General features: G+C 53.7%; 2 protein-coding genes across 2 annotated transcripts in view; one reads left to right on the forward strand and one right to left on the reverse strand.

Moving 5' to 3' along the window:
- The window catches only part of COG1 (component of oligomeric golgi complex 1), a 7,866-nt gene extending 1,063 nt beyond the window's left edge, over positions 1-6,803 (forward strand). The window contains exons 2-13 of the mRNA XM_031064863.1: positions 1-4; positions 587-758; positions 834-987; positions 1,146-1,356; positions 1,474-2,229; positions 2,443-2,589; positions 3,427-3,588; positions 3,853-3,980; positions 4,392-4,500; positions 5,090-5,199; positions 5,292-5,367; positions 6,624-6,803. The exon at positions 1-4 is cut by the window's left edge and continues 193 nt beyond it. Of these exons, the coding sequence (XP_030920723.1) occupies positions 1-4; positions 587-758; positions 834-987; positions 1,146-1,356; positions 1,474-2,229; positions 2,443-2,589; positions 3,427-3,588; positions 3,853-3,980; positions 4,392-4,500; positions 5,090-5,199; positions 5,292-5,367; positions 6,624-6,764 (2,170 nt within the window). The 3' untranslated portion in view covers positions 6,765-6,803. The remainder of the gene's footprint in view (positions 5-586; positions 759-833; positions 988-1,145; positions 1,357-1,473; positions 2,230-2,442; positions 2,590-3,426; positions 3,589-3,852; positions 3,981-4,391; positions 4,501-5,089; positions 5,200-5,291; positions 5,368-6,623) is intronic.
- A 105-nt stretch (positions 6,804-6,908) lies between these two features.
- FAM104A (family with sequence similarity 104 member A) lies at positions 6,909-13,996 on the reverse strand (the record flags this gene model as incomplete). The annotated part of the gene is made up of 3 exons (XM_031064859.1): positions 6,909-7,945; positions 10,297-10,359; positions 13,895-13,996. Coding segments are annotated over 3 exons (402 nt in total), but the record flags the coding sequence as incomplete, so codon positions are not given.
- Between the last annotated feature and the right edge of the window lie 1,431 nt (positions 13,997-15,427).

Genomic DNA, 15,427 nt, shown 5'->3' on the forward strand with positions numbered 1-15,427 from the left:
CCACGGGGCTGCTCCCCGGGCAGCTCGGGGGGAGCCTGCCCCACTGCAGCCCGGGGAGAGTCCCAGAAATGGGAGGATGGGGGATTCCCCTGTATGGGAAGGTGGTGGGTGGGAAGATGGGGGATTGCCTTAAATTGGGAAGATGGGAGGTTCCCATAAATTGGAAGATGGTGAATGGGAAGATGGGAGATTCCCATAAATTGGGAAGATGGTGAATGGGAAGATGGGAGATTCCCATAAATTGGGAAGGTGGTAAATAGGAAGATGGGAGATTCTCCCATAAATGGGAAGATGGTGAATGGGAAGGTGGGGGATTCCCATAAATTGGGAAGATGGGAGATTCCCATAAATTGGGAAGATGGTGAATGGGAAGATGGGAGATTCCCGTAAATCTCATGGTGGCAGGGACACTGCAAAACAGCACAAAAATCACCGGTTCTCAGGGGCTTAGGCCAAGCCCACCTGTAGTGGGGAAGCAGGTGGGGCACGAGGCTGAGTCCCTTGCCCTCCAGCCCTTCCTGGAAGGGATCACAGTGCCACTGAGCTGTGCTGAGGGGCTGCCCCGGCTCAGAGTCACCTCTCTGCAGGCGCAGGTATCAAAGCCCAGGTGTGTTCCCTGATGGAGCTGCTCACCACCACGCTGTACCAGGCCCACGCTCTGTTCTACACCGTGCCCGAGGGGGTGGCCCCGGAGCCTGCCCTGCCCTGTGGGTTGCTCTTCTCCACCCTGGAGAGCAGCACGGGCCAGAACCCCGCAGGTGAGGCCTGCAGCTGCCCAGGTGTGCGGGCAGGAGGGTGCCCCGCGCTGGGCTGAGCCCTGGCTGTGATTGCAGGGAGAGGAGGGGTGCTGGAGGAGGATCTGAAGCTGAGCAGCTGGTTCAAGTACCTGCCCGAGTCCGTGGTGGAATTCCAGCCGGCCCTGCGGACCCTGGCACACCCCATCAGCCAGGAGTACCTCAGGGAGACCCTGCAGCAGTGGATCAACATGTGAGTGGGACAGGGCAATCCCAGCCTGGCTGCTTCCTCCTCATCCCCTCATCCTCCTCATCCTTCACCCCGACTGAAGCAGCTAGAGGCAGCCCAGCACATCCAGCACCCTGGGCCAGGGCCTCACCCCGCTCACAGGGGTGAAACTTTGCCTCCAGGTGCAGCGATGACATCAGGACAGGGGTCAGGACGCTGCTGGTGTACGTGAAGAGCATGAAGGGGCTGGCAGGGATCCGTGATGCCGTGTGGGAGCTGCTGTCCAGCGAGTCCAGCAGCCACAACTGGGAGGCCGTGTGCCGGCGCCTGCTGGGCAGGCCTGTGTCCTTCTGGGAGGAGCTGCTGCAGGAGCTCTTCCTGGACAGGCTGCAGGTGGGTGCTGTGCCCTGGGGAGCCTTGCTCTGCACCCCCAGGAGTTGTGTCACAATGCACTGAGGATGGGTTTCAGTGGCACACTGAAATCGGTTTTTTCTCCTGGTTCCGTTGCAGACTCTGACCAAAGAAGGCTTCGACTCCATTTCCAGCAGCTCCAAGCAGCTGCTGGCCGCAGCCTTGCAGGAGTTGGAAGTGAAAGGTGGCAGCGGTGCCCTGAGCAAGCAGATCCAGCTGGAGCACAATGTGGCCCTGTTCCTGTGGTCGGAGAGCCCCGGGGACCTGCCCGGGGACGCGGCGTGGGTCAGCGTGGGGCAGCGCGGGCCCTTCGCCAGGAGCGGGCTGGCCATGAAGGCACAGGCGCTCACCCCGTGCGTGCAGAGCTTCTGCTCCACGCTGGACTCCAAGCTGAAGGCCAGGCTGGAGGATGTCCTGTCCTACCTCCCCGGGGACGACTGTGTCCCCAAGGAGCCACCACACTCCGCCTTCAACCGCTTCGCCGACGCCGGCACCGTGCAGGGGCTGCTCCGTGACCGCTGCGTCTCCTGCATCCAGCACCTCCTGGGCTGCGTGCAGGAGCAGCTCCAGAGTGCCCAGAGCCAGCTGGACGCCCCAGGGGATGCCAGGCTCAACGCCGTGCTCTTCATGGCCAGGCTGTGCCAGGCCCTGCCCGAGCTGTGCCCTCACCTGCAGCGCTGCGTGCTGGGCCGGCCGGGCGGCGCCGAGCCCAGGGAGCCGCGCTCTGCCAAGAAACTGGGCAAGGGCAAGGCCCAGGAAGTGTCCCCCGAGCTGGCCCAGTGGCTGGGGGTGAAGGCAGAGCTCCTGCAGCAGAGCCTGGTGGCTTATCAGCTCTGGAGCTCGGCTGTCACCAAGGTAAGGAGAAGTTTCCCTCCTCAGATGGTTTTTGGGAGGGTTCCCTCGCTGGGGCTGCCCAGAGCTCCCTGTGCTGCTGCCCGGTCACAGGGGTGGCTGCAGGGGCTTGGTGTCCATGAGGGTCACTCTGGGGGCTGCAGCAGGTCACAGGCAAGGTGGCCTTGGCCCTGTTGGAGGTGTCCTGTGATCAGGGCTTTCGTTGTTGTGCTCCAGGGTCTGGTTCAGTGCTTCACCCACACGTTGCTGCTGGACACCGCTGGCTCTGTCCTGGCCACTGCCACCAACTGGGACGAGATTGAAATCCAGGAGGAGACCGAGTCTGGGAGCAGTGTGACATCCAAGATCCGGCTGCCTGTGCAGGTATGAGGGACAGCCTGTGGGAGGAGCCCAGCACTGGCTCCAGAGCCACTTGCTGAGCTGCTGGGGAGGGTGTTTGGTGTCACCAGCAGAGGACAAACACTCTGTGGTGCTCTCTGAGACACTCACCTCGTGAGGACAGAGGTCAGAGGAAGGAAATAGGTCATTGTTGCTGTTTATCTCTATGAGGAAGGTTGGCCCAGGTCCTGTAAAACTGAGCCAGAGGAGGACTTAGGCCTGGTTTAAACACAGAGATCCCAGGAGAGAGGTTCCATGGAAGCTGGATGCATTGAAGGACAGGGCTGCAGCAGTGGGACTGTGCAATCCTGAGGGAACTGAGGCGGGTGGCTTCCCAAGGGTGTGGTGGTGGCACAGGAAGGACCTCAGAGGGACAGAGCAGGTGGCAGGGGGAGGAGGGGCCAGGCTGGAGTGAGCTCTGTGTTTGCACAGCACGGGAGGGGCTGGACAGGGAAATGCAGTGAGCCTTATGCAGTGAATTCTGTTATCTGAGGGGAAAAGCAGCTGGGTGAGAATGCAGGAGGTGAGGGAGGAACAGCCCCAGGGAGTGGGTGGGCAGAGCAGGGTCTGTGCTGGCACAAGATTAACAGCGAGTTCTCACTGCACTCAGTGTCTGGTAAAGTCTTTGGGGGCTTTGGGAGCTGCTGTAACCCAAAATCTGAGGTGTCAGTAACCCAGCCCCTGTGAGGTGCCTGAGCCGAGCTGTGGGGCAGAGCTTTGTGGCTGCTGAGGAATGGGACACTCCCACCAGCCAGCTGAAGGGATGTGGAGGGGAATGGAGTTTACAGAGCAGCTGCAAATGAAGTCTGTTCTCCTGCCCAGCCCTCGTGGCACGTGCAGTGCCTGCTGTTCAGCCTGTGCCAGGAGGTGAACAGGGTTGGTGGGCACACCCTGCCCAAGGTGACCCTGCAGGAGCTGCTCAGGAGCTGCATGGCAGAGGTGCTGAATGCCTATGGAAAGCTGGTGGAGCAGAAGCAGGAGAAGGTACCTGGCTGTGGGATGGGAGGGAGAAGATGGCTGGGAATGCAGGGGCACATCCAGCTCCTGGAACAGAAAAACAGCATTACAGTGCCTGTCCTGACAGCTGGAAAGGAGACACCCTTACACTCACCCTGGCTCCCCCACAGCTGAGGCAGACACCGGATTTCACTCTGGTTGTGCCTTGGGCTTGGTGTTCTCGGATGTTGCTCCTTGGGCAGCCCGCCCTGTGCCAGGGAGGAGCCCCATTCCTGCCTGTCCCATTTGCAGAGGCCAGACAGCTTCCCCCTGACCCAGAGCAGGGCTCTGCAGTTACTCTACGACCTGAGGTACCTCAGCATCATCCTGACAGCCAAGAGTGAGGACACAAAACCCAGCAGGATCAAGCAGGACTCTGGGTATGGCACTCTGGGGTTCACATCCTCCAGCAGGGTTTTGGGGGGCCCTGAACCAGTGCAAGCTCCAAGCTCTGACACTGCACAAACACTGAGCTCATCCTCAAACCAGAGGAGGGCTGGGGTTCTGTGGCCAGGGGCTGATCCCCCTCCTTGTGTCCATGGGATACCCTCAGAGGGTGCCCCTGGACAGAGCAGTTGAGCTTCCAGCCAAGAGTTAAAGCTTGGGGGGTACCACGGGCAGCAGTTCCTGCTGCTGGGGTTGTGTAAGAGCTGGAAAGCCTTGGGGCAGCTGCTGTTGTGCTGAGTAATTCCTGTTGTGCTCAGTCACCCCAGACAGGAAATCCCTGGCTGCTTCAGAGCTGGCATCACCGGGATGTCACCCCTGACAGGAGCTCTCTGCTCTGCCTGCAGGATTGAGAAGGTCATCGACTTCCTGGAGGGACACATCGATCCCTTTGACCTGGATGTCTTCACCCCACACCTGAGCAGCAACCTGAACCGCCTGGTGCAGAGAACCTCGGTAGGGAGCAGGGCTGGAGCAGCAGGGACACTGCTCAATGCCTGCAGCAGGGCAGCTGGGCTGCCTTTGAACTGCTTAGTGCCTCAAGATAAGCACTGGCACTTGCCTGCAAAGGGGAAGAGTGTTCAGTGCCAGCTGAAGATAAGAGGAGCTGGCTGAGCCGGCTGCCCGGCCCCGCTGTGGGGCTGCCTGAACTTTATCTGACAGGATTCACTGGAGCCTGTGCAACACTAATTGGGTTAAGTAGTGCTGAAACAGGTCTGGGACTCAGCTGTGGGAATAATTAACACCAGAGTTAAGAGGGGGGAGAGAGAGGCACTTTGTGTTCACACTCAGTGCTGATGGTGTGCCAGAGGATTCACCACGTACTGTGGGGTCAGCTCTGCAGGAACCCCAGATCCAAGCAGCTCCTGGTCCCTTCCAGCTTCTCTTCCCCAAATCCTGGTGCCTTCCAGCTTCTTTTCCCCAAATCCTGGTGCCTTCCAGCTTCTCTTCCCCAAATCCTGGTGTCTTCCAGCTTCTCTTCCCCAAATCCTGGTGCTTTCCAGCTTCTCTTCCCCAAATCCAAGCTTCTCCTGGTGCCTTGCAGGTTCTCTTTGGGCTGCTGACTGGGACAGAGAACCAGTACACGAGCAGGGGCGGCGCTCTGAGCTCGCAGGAGCTGCACAACATCCTGCCCTTAGCATCCAGCCAGATCAGGTGAGGCACCCAGCTCTTCCAAGAATTCTCCTTCCTCTGGGAAGCTGCTCTGGAATTGCTGCTTCCCACATTTCTTTCTTCCATTTCTTAAGGTTTGGACTCCTGCCACTGAGCATGTCGAGCTCACGGAAGAGCAAGTCCACTGCCAGGAGCACAGAAAGAGTCCAGGTTGGTGTTTGAACCGAGCTGTAAAAACAGGAATATTTTCCCAGTATTCATTGTCCCCTTGACACTGGAGTTTATGGGCAAAGAAGAAAGCAGCCAAACATTATTTCACCTGATTTTTATTTTCAGTAAAATGAATCATTATGGCAGCACAGCAGGGGATGGGGTGGATTTCTCCAGGAGCCTCCAAACCCCACCCACCCTTTGCCCCTGTGGTTTTGGGGCCACTGCTCTGTGGCAAGCAAAAACCACTGCAGAGGCAGTGGGGGCTGACATGGATGAGGGCAATGCACCAAAGCTCATTAAAGAGGGCTGCAGGAAAGGCTGAAGGACAGTAGCTAATGCTTGAACTCCTTTGCAGTGGGATGCTGCCCTGTAACCCCGAGGAGGCCTGGCCAGGTACCCCAGCTGTGTGAGGAGTGTCCTGCTGCTGCTCCCCTGGTGCTGAGCTGTAGCAGCCAATCTTTCTGTTGCTCCATTTCCCCCAGTTTAAAACATCTGCTTAGATGGAGCTCTGTGTGCTGGGTGAGAGCCAAGGAACACCTCACTGCTGTGGGAAGCAGCAATTCATGTTTCCTTTACTTATTACCAGCCTAATCTATCCCTGGTGGTCTTGGCAACTGGGACAAGTTGTTGAGTTGACAAGAGCCAAGACAAAGAGGTCAAGGCCTGGTTTTACCAGTGTCATTTGAGATGATGTTCAATTTGCAACTCTCCTTCTCCATTTCTTGGAGCCCTTAAGGACCAAACCCAGCAGAAGGGGTGTTTAAAAGCCCAAAACTTCCCAGCAAAGGTATTCCTTACCTCTCACAGCTCAGTTGGACTAGAGCATAGAAGTGTGCAGTGATGTCTGGCTCGTTCTGTCACTCCCCTCAGCTCTGTGCTGTGCTCAGCACACCCGTGTCCTGTGCTAGCCACACTTGCCAGGATCCCTGCCAGATGCTTGCTCCTCCTTCAATGCTAAAACTCTTCTGGAGAGGTTCAAATCTGCAGTTCTCCAAGAACAGCTCCTGCAAGGGCACCAGCTGTGCTTCTGCCACGCTGTGATCCCTCGCTCTGAGGGTTTTGCTGAGTGTTCACTGGGGTTTTATGAGCATTGAGTGACATCTGCCAAGTGCCTGTTGCTACCAGCAGCGAGCTGTGTGTCTGTCACTCCCCCAGCAGTGCCACCGCTCCGGCTGCGTGCCCTGTGCTGCTGAGGGGACAGAGGGAGCCCCGGGGGTGCTGTGACAGTCACAGTCACTTTTGTGTTCCCAAAGGGCCAGGCTGCAGCTGCTGTGCTGCCCAGGGAGGACGAGGCACGGCCGGGCTCGCTGTTCCGGCAGCTCCTCACCGACGACGAGGACGCGGCGGCCCCGTCCCTCTTCAAGCTGGGCTGGCTCTCGGGCATGACCAAGTGAGGCAGCAAGCAATAAAACTGCTCTGGGTGTTTGTCTTCACTGAGATGCGTCTGTCTGTCCCCTCGGTGACACCTCTGGGATTGTCAGGATTCCCATCCTCAGAGCAGGGCGTGGCATGGGAAGCAGGCACAGCTTGGATCGTCCTTGTCCCCTGGCTGCTGCAACAGAGGTGGAGCTGCTCTTTCACCTCCTAGCCTTACATTGTTAAAATCAAATTAAAGGGGAAAAAAAAAAGCCAAAACAACCTAGACACTAACAGAAAACAAAACATTTCACAGCTGGGAAGGGGTGCTGGAGCAGGGTAAGACGCCTGTGTCCTCCAGGCACCACCACCCTGCCCTGAGAGGCCCCTGCAGCACCTGCCCGACCTGTCCTGGCTCTCATTTCACATTTCCTTTCCAGTCGTGCAGCAGTGAAGCTCATGAGAGAAGCCTCATCACCCTGAGCTGGGTGGGAGCTCACAGGCCTAAGCACCTGCACTCGCTGCTCCTATTCTCACTAACTCTAAATGCTCAAAAAATTATGTTGCCAAATCATTTTTTAACTAGTTTATTGAAATTAAAAAAAGACTTATAAAACTGAAGAGGAACGCTTAAGAGAACTTTACAGAAAGCAACAACTTGCTAACAAACAGATTAGGCAGTCGATTGGAATTGGACAGTCTGCAATCCTATAACACACATGTGGACTCCTCAGTCTCCTCTTGCCACGTACTTTAGAACCACCCCAAAAAGAATCCTATAAAAATTGCTTCAAAGCCCCTTTTGCATTGCAATAGTGCAGCAAACCACAAGTAAACAATCTCCTGTTAACCTGTTATTTCAAATATAGACTGAAAAGGCAACAGGCAATTTTGTGCAATTCCATTTTAACAAACTTTGAAGTTGAAATATCAAATCTACACAGTGCTGTCCCTTCACAGAAGGCAGGGAGCTGCTGGGTCATCATGTAGGGAGGCGTCCCCGGCTCTGTAGGCTGTGGAAGTGGGCTTCCTTCAGGATCTGGTTGATGTGGAAGTAAGGACCTTGGCTTAGTGCAGACTGCTCGTGGAAGGGCTGGGAGGAGACAGGGCTGGATCCTGCAATCCTGGGGTTGAGGCTGGACTCTGCTCTGTCGGGGCTGTTGATGCTGCTGCTGCTACAGCTGCTGCTGCTGCTGCTCCCGCTGTCCCTGCTGGAGGACTGCGACACACAGAGGGTGAACAGCAACATCAGACACTTCTTCCTCACCCCACAGAAGCAAACCTTTAGGATAAACCCCTCCCTTCCACATTTCCAGCCCGATGGACTGATTAAATCCACCTTGGCACGGAGAGGTTGTTGTTGCCCACGCCATTGTCACAGAGCTGAAGGGACAAGCCTTCACCCGGGGTTCAGTGACCTCCAGGGTGTTGGATTTCAATCCTCCCCAGTTAAACCCTTCAGCTCTGCCCCCAAGCCCACGTTTGCACTAGTGAAGTTTGCTGGGGTGATCCGAGAATTGGAAAATAAAGAACATTCCCAGGGAGCTGCAGTGTCAGTGCAGGCAGGGCAGGGTTGGCACTTGTGCTCTAGCACAGGTTTGAGGGGGGGGCACCATGCAAAGCACTTGCCTACAAGGCAACCCTAAAGTGAGATCTGAAGCATCCAAAGCGAGAGGCTGTGAGAAACAAATGCACACAGGACCCACTTTAAGTCTTTGAACACCCTACTGTCACCCTGGTTTTTTAAGATTTTCTAGGCCTTCTGATATGGACATTCTTGTGGTGAACTTTTCCAGACACTTTCTGTAAATAACTGATTGCTTTGTCTTCTTTTATGGAGGAGGAGAAAGTTGATGGACTGCTGGTTTGACCAGTGTCATTGGAGCGGTGTCACTGTCACCCTCCAATCCACTGTCACTTTTGGAAAACTATAAATGTTGGAGTCAGAGAATAAACTTCCTCTTTCTTCCTTCACCTGGAGAACCATGGTGTGCTTGCATTCTTGCGTGTCCGATAGTGACACCCTACCATCAAGTACTCTTCTCCCACTTAAGCACTCCATGGCAGTGTTAACTGGAAGTGTTCCACAGCAATTCCACACCAATTTACTTGACATGACAGTGAAGGAAGAACGGGCACTGAGGAATTGCTCATGCAGGGAAAAGAACTCAGCATTTGACTGAGATAAGAGTCCAGGGCTCATTTGCCAGCATTTAGGACAACCACATTTCGTGGGAATGGCTGGAAGAGCATTTGCCATCATCATAAGGGATTCAAAGACATAAAACACCATTTTAAGGGCTGCTAAGGAAAGGTTCCATTAGTTCCAGTTTTAGTTTGTGTGATCTGCTGGTCAGGACCTGCAAATATTTGGGTGAGTCAATCAGCAAGTGGCTACTCTGCCACCCCATAAATGATTCATAAAAGCAGACAGAGTAAGTGACAGCAGCTAAAAAAAATCGATATTTTTGTAAGGATTAAGCCACACAAGTCACAGCTTGTCCATCAGAAGAGGACAAATTTCATTAAATCCTCAGGGATTTACCAGTCAGAACCACTTCCAGAAGGGCTTCACCTGGAGTAAATCAGGAATGGTACAAACTGCCCCCAGCAGTGTGTGTGTGTAAATCAGGACTGGTACAAACTGCACCCACCAGTGTGTGTGTGTAAATCAGGACTGGTACAAACTGCACCCACCAGTGTGTGTGTGTAAATCAGGACTGGTACAAACTGCACCCACCAGTGTGTGTGTGTAAATCAGGACTGGTACAAACTGCACCCACCAGTGTGTGTGTGTAAATCAGGACTGGTACAAACTGCACCCACCAGTGTGTGTGTGTAAATCAGGACTGGTACAAACTGCACCCACCAGTGTGTGTGTGTAAATCAGGACTGGTACAAACTGCACCCACCAGTGTGTGTGTGTAAATCAGGACTGGTACAAACTGCACCCACCAGTGTGTGTGTGTAAATCAGGACTGGTACAAACTGCACCCACCAGTGTGTGTGTGTAAATCAGGACTGGTACAAACTGCACCCACCAGTGTGTGTGTGTAAATCAGGACTGGTACAAACTGCACCCACCAGTGTGTGTGTGTAAATCAGGAATGGTGCAAACTGCACCCACTAGCATGTCTGGAGTAAATCACACACCCAGCAGCGTGTGCAGTGCCCAGGGAGGGAGGCACTGTGGATATGTTCCACTGTTTGGGTGGAACACAACCCTCCCCCCGGCCCTGATCCACCATCGATCCTGACCATCCAACCCTGACAAATTCCTTTGTTTTGCTAAGCACCAAAAATGCTTCAGCTCTGTGGGAGCACAGCAAGCCAAGCCAAGGGCCCCGGGCTGCGAGGGGAGAAAAACACACAGCGGGGTCATTCCCGAGGGAGCACAGATGGAACCACGGGAGCAACCAGCTCCTCCGCCTACATCTAGAGAGGGAGAGAGCCCCGGCAGGACAGGGAGGAGCTGGGGGTGGTGCTGGGCAGCGCAGCTGCTGTTGCAGAGCAGCACAAAGAGTCACACGCGATGCTGAGGGGTCACAGCAGCCTCGGAGAGAAACCCACCGCACAGGACACTTTGTTTCCTTTTAGTCTGCGCTCCTTAGTGAGCTTCGTTACAGCCACCTTCTGCAAATCAAGGTAAAAATCCAAATGAGAACCTGGCCTGGCTTGCTGCTCACGTTTCACATTTCAACAAACATTTCCCAGCTGTTAGTAGTGAGTATTTTGTGCATCTCAAAGCTGGCAGCGTGTCCTGGGACGTGCTTCTGACACCTCAGGCTGGTGACAGATGGAAAGGTTTGTCAGACCCTCTTTATTTCCAGTTCTCTAAGGCAAAGGTTCACTAGCACTGGCACCCCTTCACCATTGCCCACATCACATGGAACACCTACCATGTCCCCGGGCTGTGGTGCACATTCTGAAACGCATTTGGACTACAATCAGACAAGAAAAGAATCCTTAAAGTCATCAAGTCAGCAAGACAGGCATCAACAAAGCTTTACAGGGCCAAAGGAAAGCAGCCCGGTGATATTTATGAATACTTTAGCTATCAAAAGGGCATCTTCAAGGTTTACTGGGCTCATTAAGCCTTAGCATCACACTTCAAGTTTTAAAACAAACAAATGTCCTGTTAAATGTGCAGATCTGGGACAATCTCTTGGGACAGGAACTGGAGAAAGAGTCACTCGACCCCTGCTGCTCTCAATGCCTTCCAAGAGGAGTTTAACAGAGCCACGAGCTGGTTTTAGCCAGGACTGAAGAGCAGCCCTTCCCTGGATAGTGGGGGACAAGAACTTTGATTTGATCTGTGCCAAGAACCCAGCAGTTTCACTCCTGGCCAGAACAAAGAGGAACTATGAGAAACTGGGGTTTGCAGAAGTTGTTCAGGAAGGAAAGGGTCAGCCAGAACACTCAGACTCGCTTCCTTCCCTGCGAAAAGGAGAGCAAAGGGTTTGCACTGGTGATTGCCCAGACTGCAGAGCACAGCTGGGAACCTCAGCATTGCCCTTGGAGGATCCACTGCAACCTCTCCTGGCTTCACCTGGGAACAAGCAATGGATTTCTAACCAAATACAGGGCAAACAACACAGCTGAGCTCCTGGAAAAGGGAGGACAGGCTGAACAGGAAGGGAAATTCCGTGGCAAAGGCTCTGCCTTGCTAATGTTTAACCCTGGCTGCAGCTGCAGCCCCGTGGCTGTGCCTGGCCAAGGACTGAGCCCAGGGCAGAGGTTTCTGTCACCCTCAGGGTGGCTGTCACCTCTGAGTGGCTTCTCCAGAGCACCAGGAATGGCACATCCTGACAGCAAGTGCCCAAAAAGCAGCACTGCTGGAGATTGAAGAGAATCTGTTTCCATCCCGTCAAAGCTGGAAGTGCTGCCTGTCCTGGGTGAAAGGCCAATCCAGAGGGAGAAAACAGCAAATCCTTTGGAACTGGATGTGATTTGGATGAGCAGTGGGACTCAAAGTCAGGGACTGAGGGGTAACATCACAGAACAGCCCAGGTTTGAACTGCCACTGAGGAAAAACCTCCCTTCACCTCATTCTCCAGAGCAAAACATGCCAAGACAAAAAAAACAGGAACAGATCCTGGCAAAAAACACTGCTTGACTGCCATCAGGTTTAAAACACTGCCTGACTGCCCATCCTGAGGCTGTGTTCTCAGAGGCCTCGCTCTGCAACAGGGAACAGTCAGTCTGAACCAAAACAGCCCAGAGGAATCAGGACTTTGGGTAATGTTTCACAAAAAGCAGGTGTGCAATGCACTGTCATGAAAAGCAACTCTCCTGTGCTCTTGGAAGTCACAAATTGCTCCCACTCCCCCTTTCCCAGGCAATATCCCAAATCCAGGGGGGGTTTTTAACCAGCTAGAGGTGTCTTTGCACACAGCAAAGTGTCAGGGAACTAAATCCAAGCGTTGCAAACTGGCTGAGACTTTCCAAGCAGCACCAATCGGAAGCACTTGTGCACAATGAGCACAAGGATTTCTCCCTTTGGCACAGGAAGTCCTTAACCAAATGTTGGAATAATACAGATTTAATCTCGTGGCTTGAATTTCGGGGCATGCTCAGTTGAGGGATCTGACAAGAAAACAAGCCAAAAAAACAAAAAAGCAAAAAAAAGCTCCATTCATCGGGAGAAAACATTGGGAATTCTGTTCTATGCTGTTTGAGAAGCTGTGCCCACATTCCTCGGCAGTGAGAGCTCCTCCCTGCCTCACACCAGGGTTTAATGAGTTAAAACCAGGCTTTGCCAGGCAAGTGCATGCAAGAAGCAGAGTCTCTGTCAGGCTGAGCAGTGACCTTGGCAGGAACCAGGCTGCTGTCACCCTCGTGTGTGGGCACTGCCAGCCCTGCCCCATCACCAGGTGCTCACACTCCAAGCAAAGGTGCTGCTTCTGCCACTCACCATCGGGAGGTTCTCCTGATATCCTTAATTTCATTAGTCCCACTGCAATCCCTCGTTCCACACTAAATCCGTCCTCCTCCCGCCACAAAGCCGCTTTGGCTTTAACTACCCTACACACACGGAGGGCTCTGACCTGTGGGACAAGGGACTCAGGGTCAGGTGGCACAAACCAGGGCTGCTGCTCCCAGCAAAGCCCAAAATGCAAAGTTTCCCTCCTGAAAACACAGCAGCTTTCATCCCAGGGGGTTCCTCTGTGATGGACAGCAGCTCCTAGAGCATTTCCAGCAGTGTCCTGTCACATCATCCACTTGTCCAGCTTAAGAGAGAGTCCCCCTCACAACAGGAATGTAGAAATATCATCTGAAACCATTTCCAGATTGTAAAAGAGCTCAAAGTTACATAGCAACTAAATGTTTTCTGCAAAGTACAACTAACAGTTGAATAATTGAGGTAATTCCATAATAATTCAGACTGTAATTGCTCATTACAATCCACCTTCAAAGTGAGGAGGCTCTAAAACACCGAGGATATTTCCAAAACGTTCAAAGAAATTAATTTCATTAACTTCAGAGTGCTCTGCACCCTTTTTCCATGAATGTTTTACAACACAAGGACATTGCTCACAGTGAATTTGCAGGTGATTCACCCAGGTGACATCTGGCAGCAGTTGGGAAATCAGTAATTTTTATTTTTTTTAAAAGAAAAAAAAATGTCAAATTGCACTGAGAGAACACCTGTCTGGTGAGGGGTAAGACAACAAGAGAGTTTATGCCATATCCAGGAAAAAAAAAGGAAAATATGAGAAAAAACAATGAGTTTTGAGTTTGTCTTGCTTAAACTGAGCAGCTCTATCAGAGCATTTTTTGCACATCAGATAAGGCCTGCCTGGAATGTGTTTTGTCTTTGTGCCACAAATAATCACCTCACGGTGAGGAAAGGCAAAGCTGATGGTCAGGCAGAGTGAGCCCAGGGACACAGCCCCCCATCTGTGGGCACAGCTCAGCCCAAACCAAAACCAAAAAGCTGCAAATTCTTTCCCTGGGTGCTGCAAGGCAGGATTTGAAATTTCTTCCCAGAAATATTCAGGCCAGGCCATAAGCAGGCTCACTGGAAATGCTGATTTCCAAACTGATTTCAATCTCTGATGTCACCAAGTCAAACCTCACAAAGCTATGAAATAAAAATGAAAATAAAAGCACAGATATTCCAGCTGCTGTTGGAATGCAGCCTGGGTTTGCCTGGGAAGGCTCTCACCTCAGTGTCCCACGAGTCCTGCAGGACAGAGCTCCTGGTGCTACGTTTGCTCTGGGGAACGTGACCATCCTCTTCATTGCCATTCCTTCTCCTCTTCCTGCAGGGGAGAGGAAATGATCAGCTCACTGATCCACTCCTGCTCTGTGCTCTGAAGGCACCCAGAAAGGGCAGGGACACCTGATAAATGAATGCAGGGTGTCCCCAGCCCCCTGAGGTGCTGTGGGCTCTGACGTGCCCCAGAGAAAAGGATCCTGCTGCTCACAAGATGTTTCCTATCAGAATAAGGGATGTGGATTAAAACCATCCTTCTAAATAAACTCATTTAACAACTGCCAGCCTTGCAGATGTAAAAATAATCCCTGGGCTCAGGGTGACACCTGACAGGCTGGGGACAGCCCTGGGACGAGTGGCACTGGCCACATCTCCAATTATCACACCACCCCACAAGGACTCTTCAGCCCCTCCCCTCTGACAGGGTTTGGAGTCACATTCCAAAGCAACCACATTTCCCGGGTGGAAACGAGGTTCTGTCAGGAAACACCTCGTGGAAAACAAACTCTTCCCCATCTCTGATGTATCTCCCGCCCTCTCATGGCACCTTGCACTGTCTGGCACGGTGGGTGCAAGTTTCAACCTAATTTTTATCCAGATCTTGGCAGGCATCGAGGCAAAGCAGAGTTTGGAGGAGGACAGTGGGGTGGGGGCAGTGCTGATATTCCCAGATTCCAGGAGATAAAGGGAACGCCTCAAAGGCCAGGCTGGACAGGAGCTGGGACAACCTGGGGCAGTGGGAGGTGTCCCTGCCCGTGGCAGGGGTGGCACTGCATGGGGCTGAAGGTCACTCCCAGCCCATGACTGGCAATTCTGTGCCACCAACTCAGCAGCTGCTCCCCAGCAGCCTCCCACAATTCCCACACAAACATCAAACGATTCCTCCCCACCCTACAAACACGACGAGTCAGCCAGGATCCAAAAAAACACGGGATGGAGCCGTTTTGGTGCGCCTAAAATTAACCCGTGCTCGAATGAGTCAAAACAGACTGGAGGGAGGCATTTATAGGTATTTATAACCGGCTCCTTTCTGTGCAGCAGGCTGTGGCCCACGCCTACAGCCCGGAGCTGCCTCGCTGCTCCCCATCCCTGGGAGGGCAGGCACCGAGCGCTGTCCGTCTGTCCGGGATCGCTCCTTGGGGAAGGGATTCTCCTCTGGAGCCTCTGGCTCCTTCCTTTGCCAACCCCTGCAGTGACCTCGGCACTTGGACGGGGCTTGGGGTGTCCGTGGGCTATGGAAGGTGTCCATATCCGTGGTAGGGGGAGCACAGGACGGGCTTTAGGGTTTTCCACCCCATTCCCCGACTCCACGGTTCCCCCAAAAACAACCTCCCAGCTCCCACCTGCCCCACGATCCCTCAGCTTCTCCCCACATCCCGTGGCAGGGGTGGTACAGGACGGGCTTTAGGGTTTTCCACCCCATTTCCTGACTCCACGATCCCCCTCAGCCCCTCAGCTCCCACTCGCCCCACGATCCCTCAG

Source organism: Geospiza fortis, unplaced genomic scaffold, assembly GCF_000277835.1.
Source record: "Geospiza fortis unplaced genomic scaffold, GeoFor_1.0 scaffold135, whole genome shotgun sequence".
Lineage (NCBI taxonomy): Eukaryota > Metazoa > Chordata > Aves > Passeriformes > Thraupidae > Geospiza > Geospiza fortis.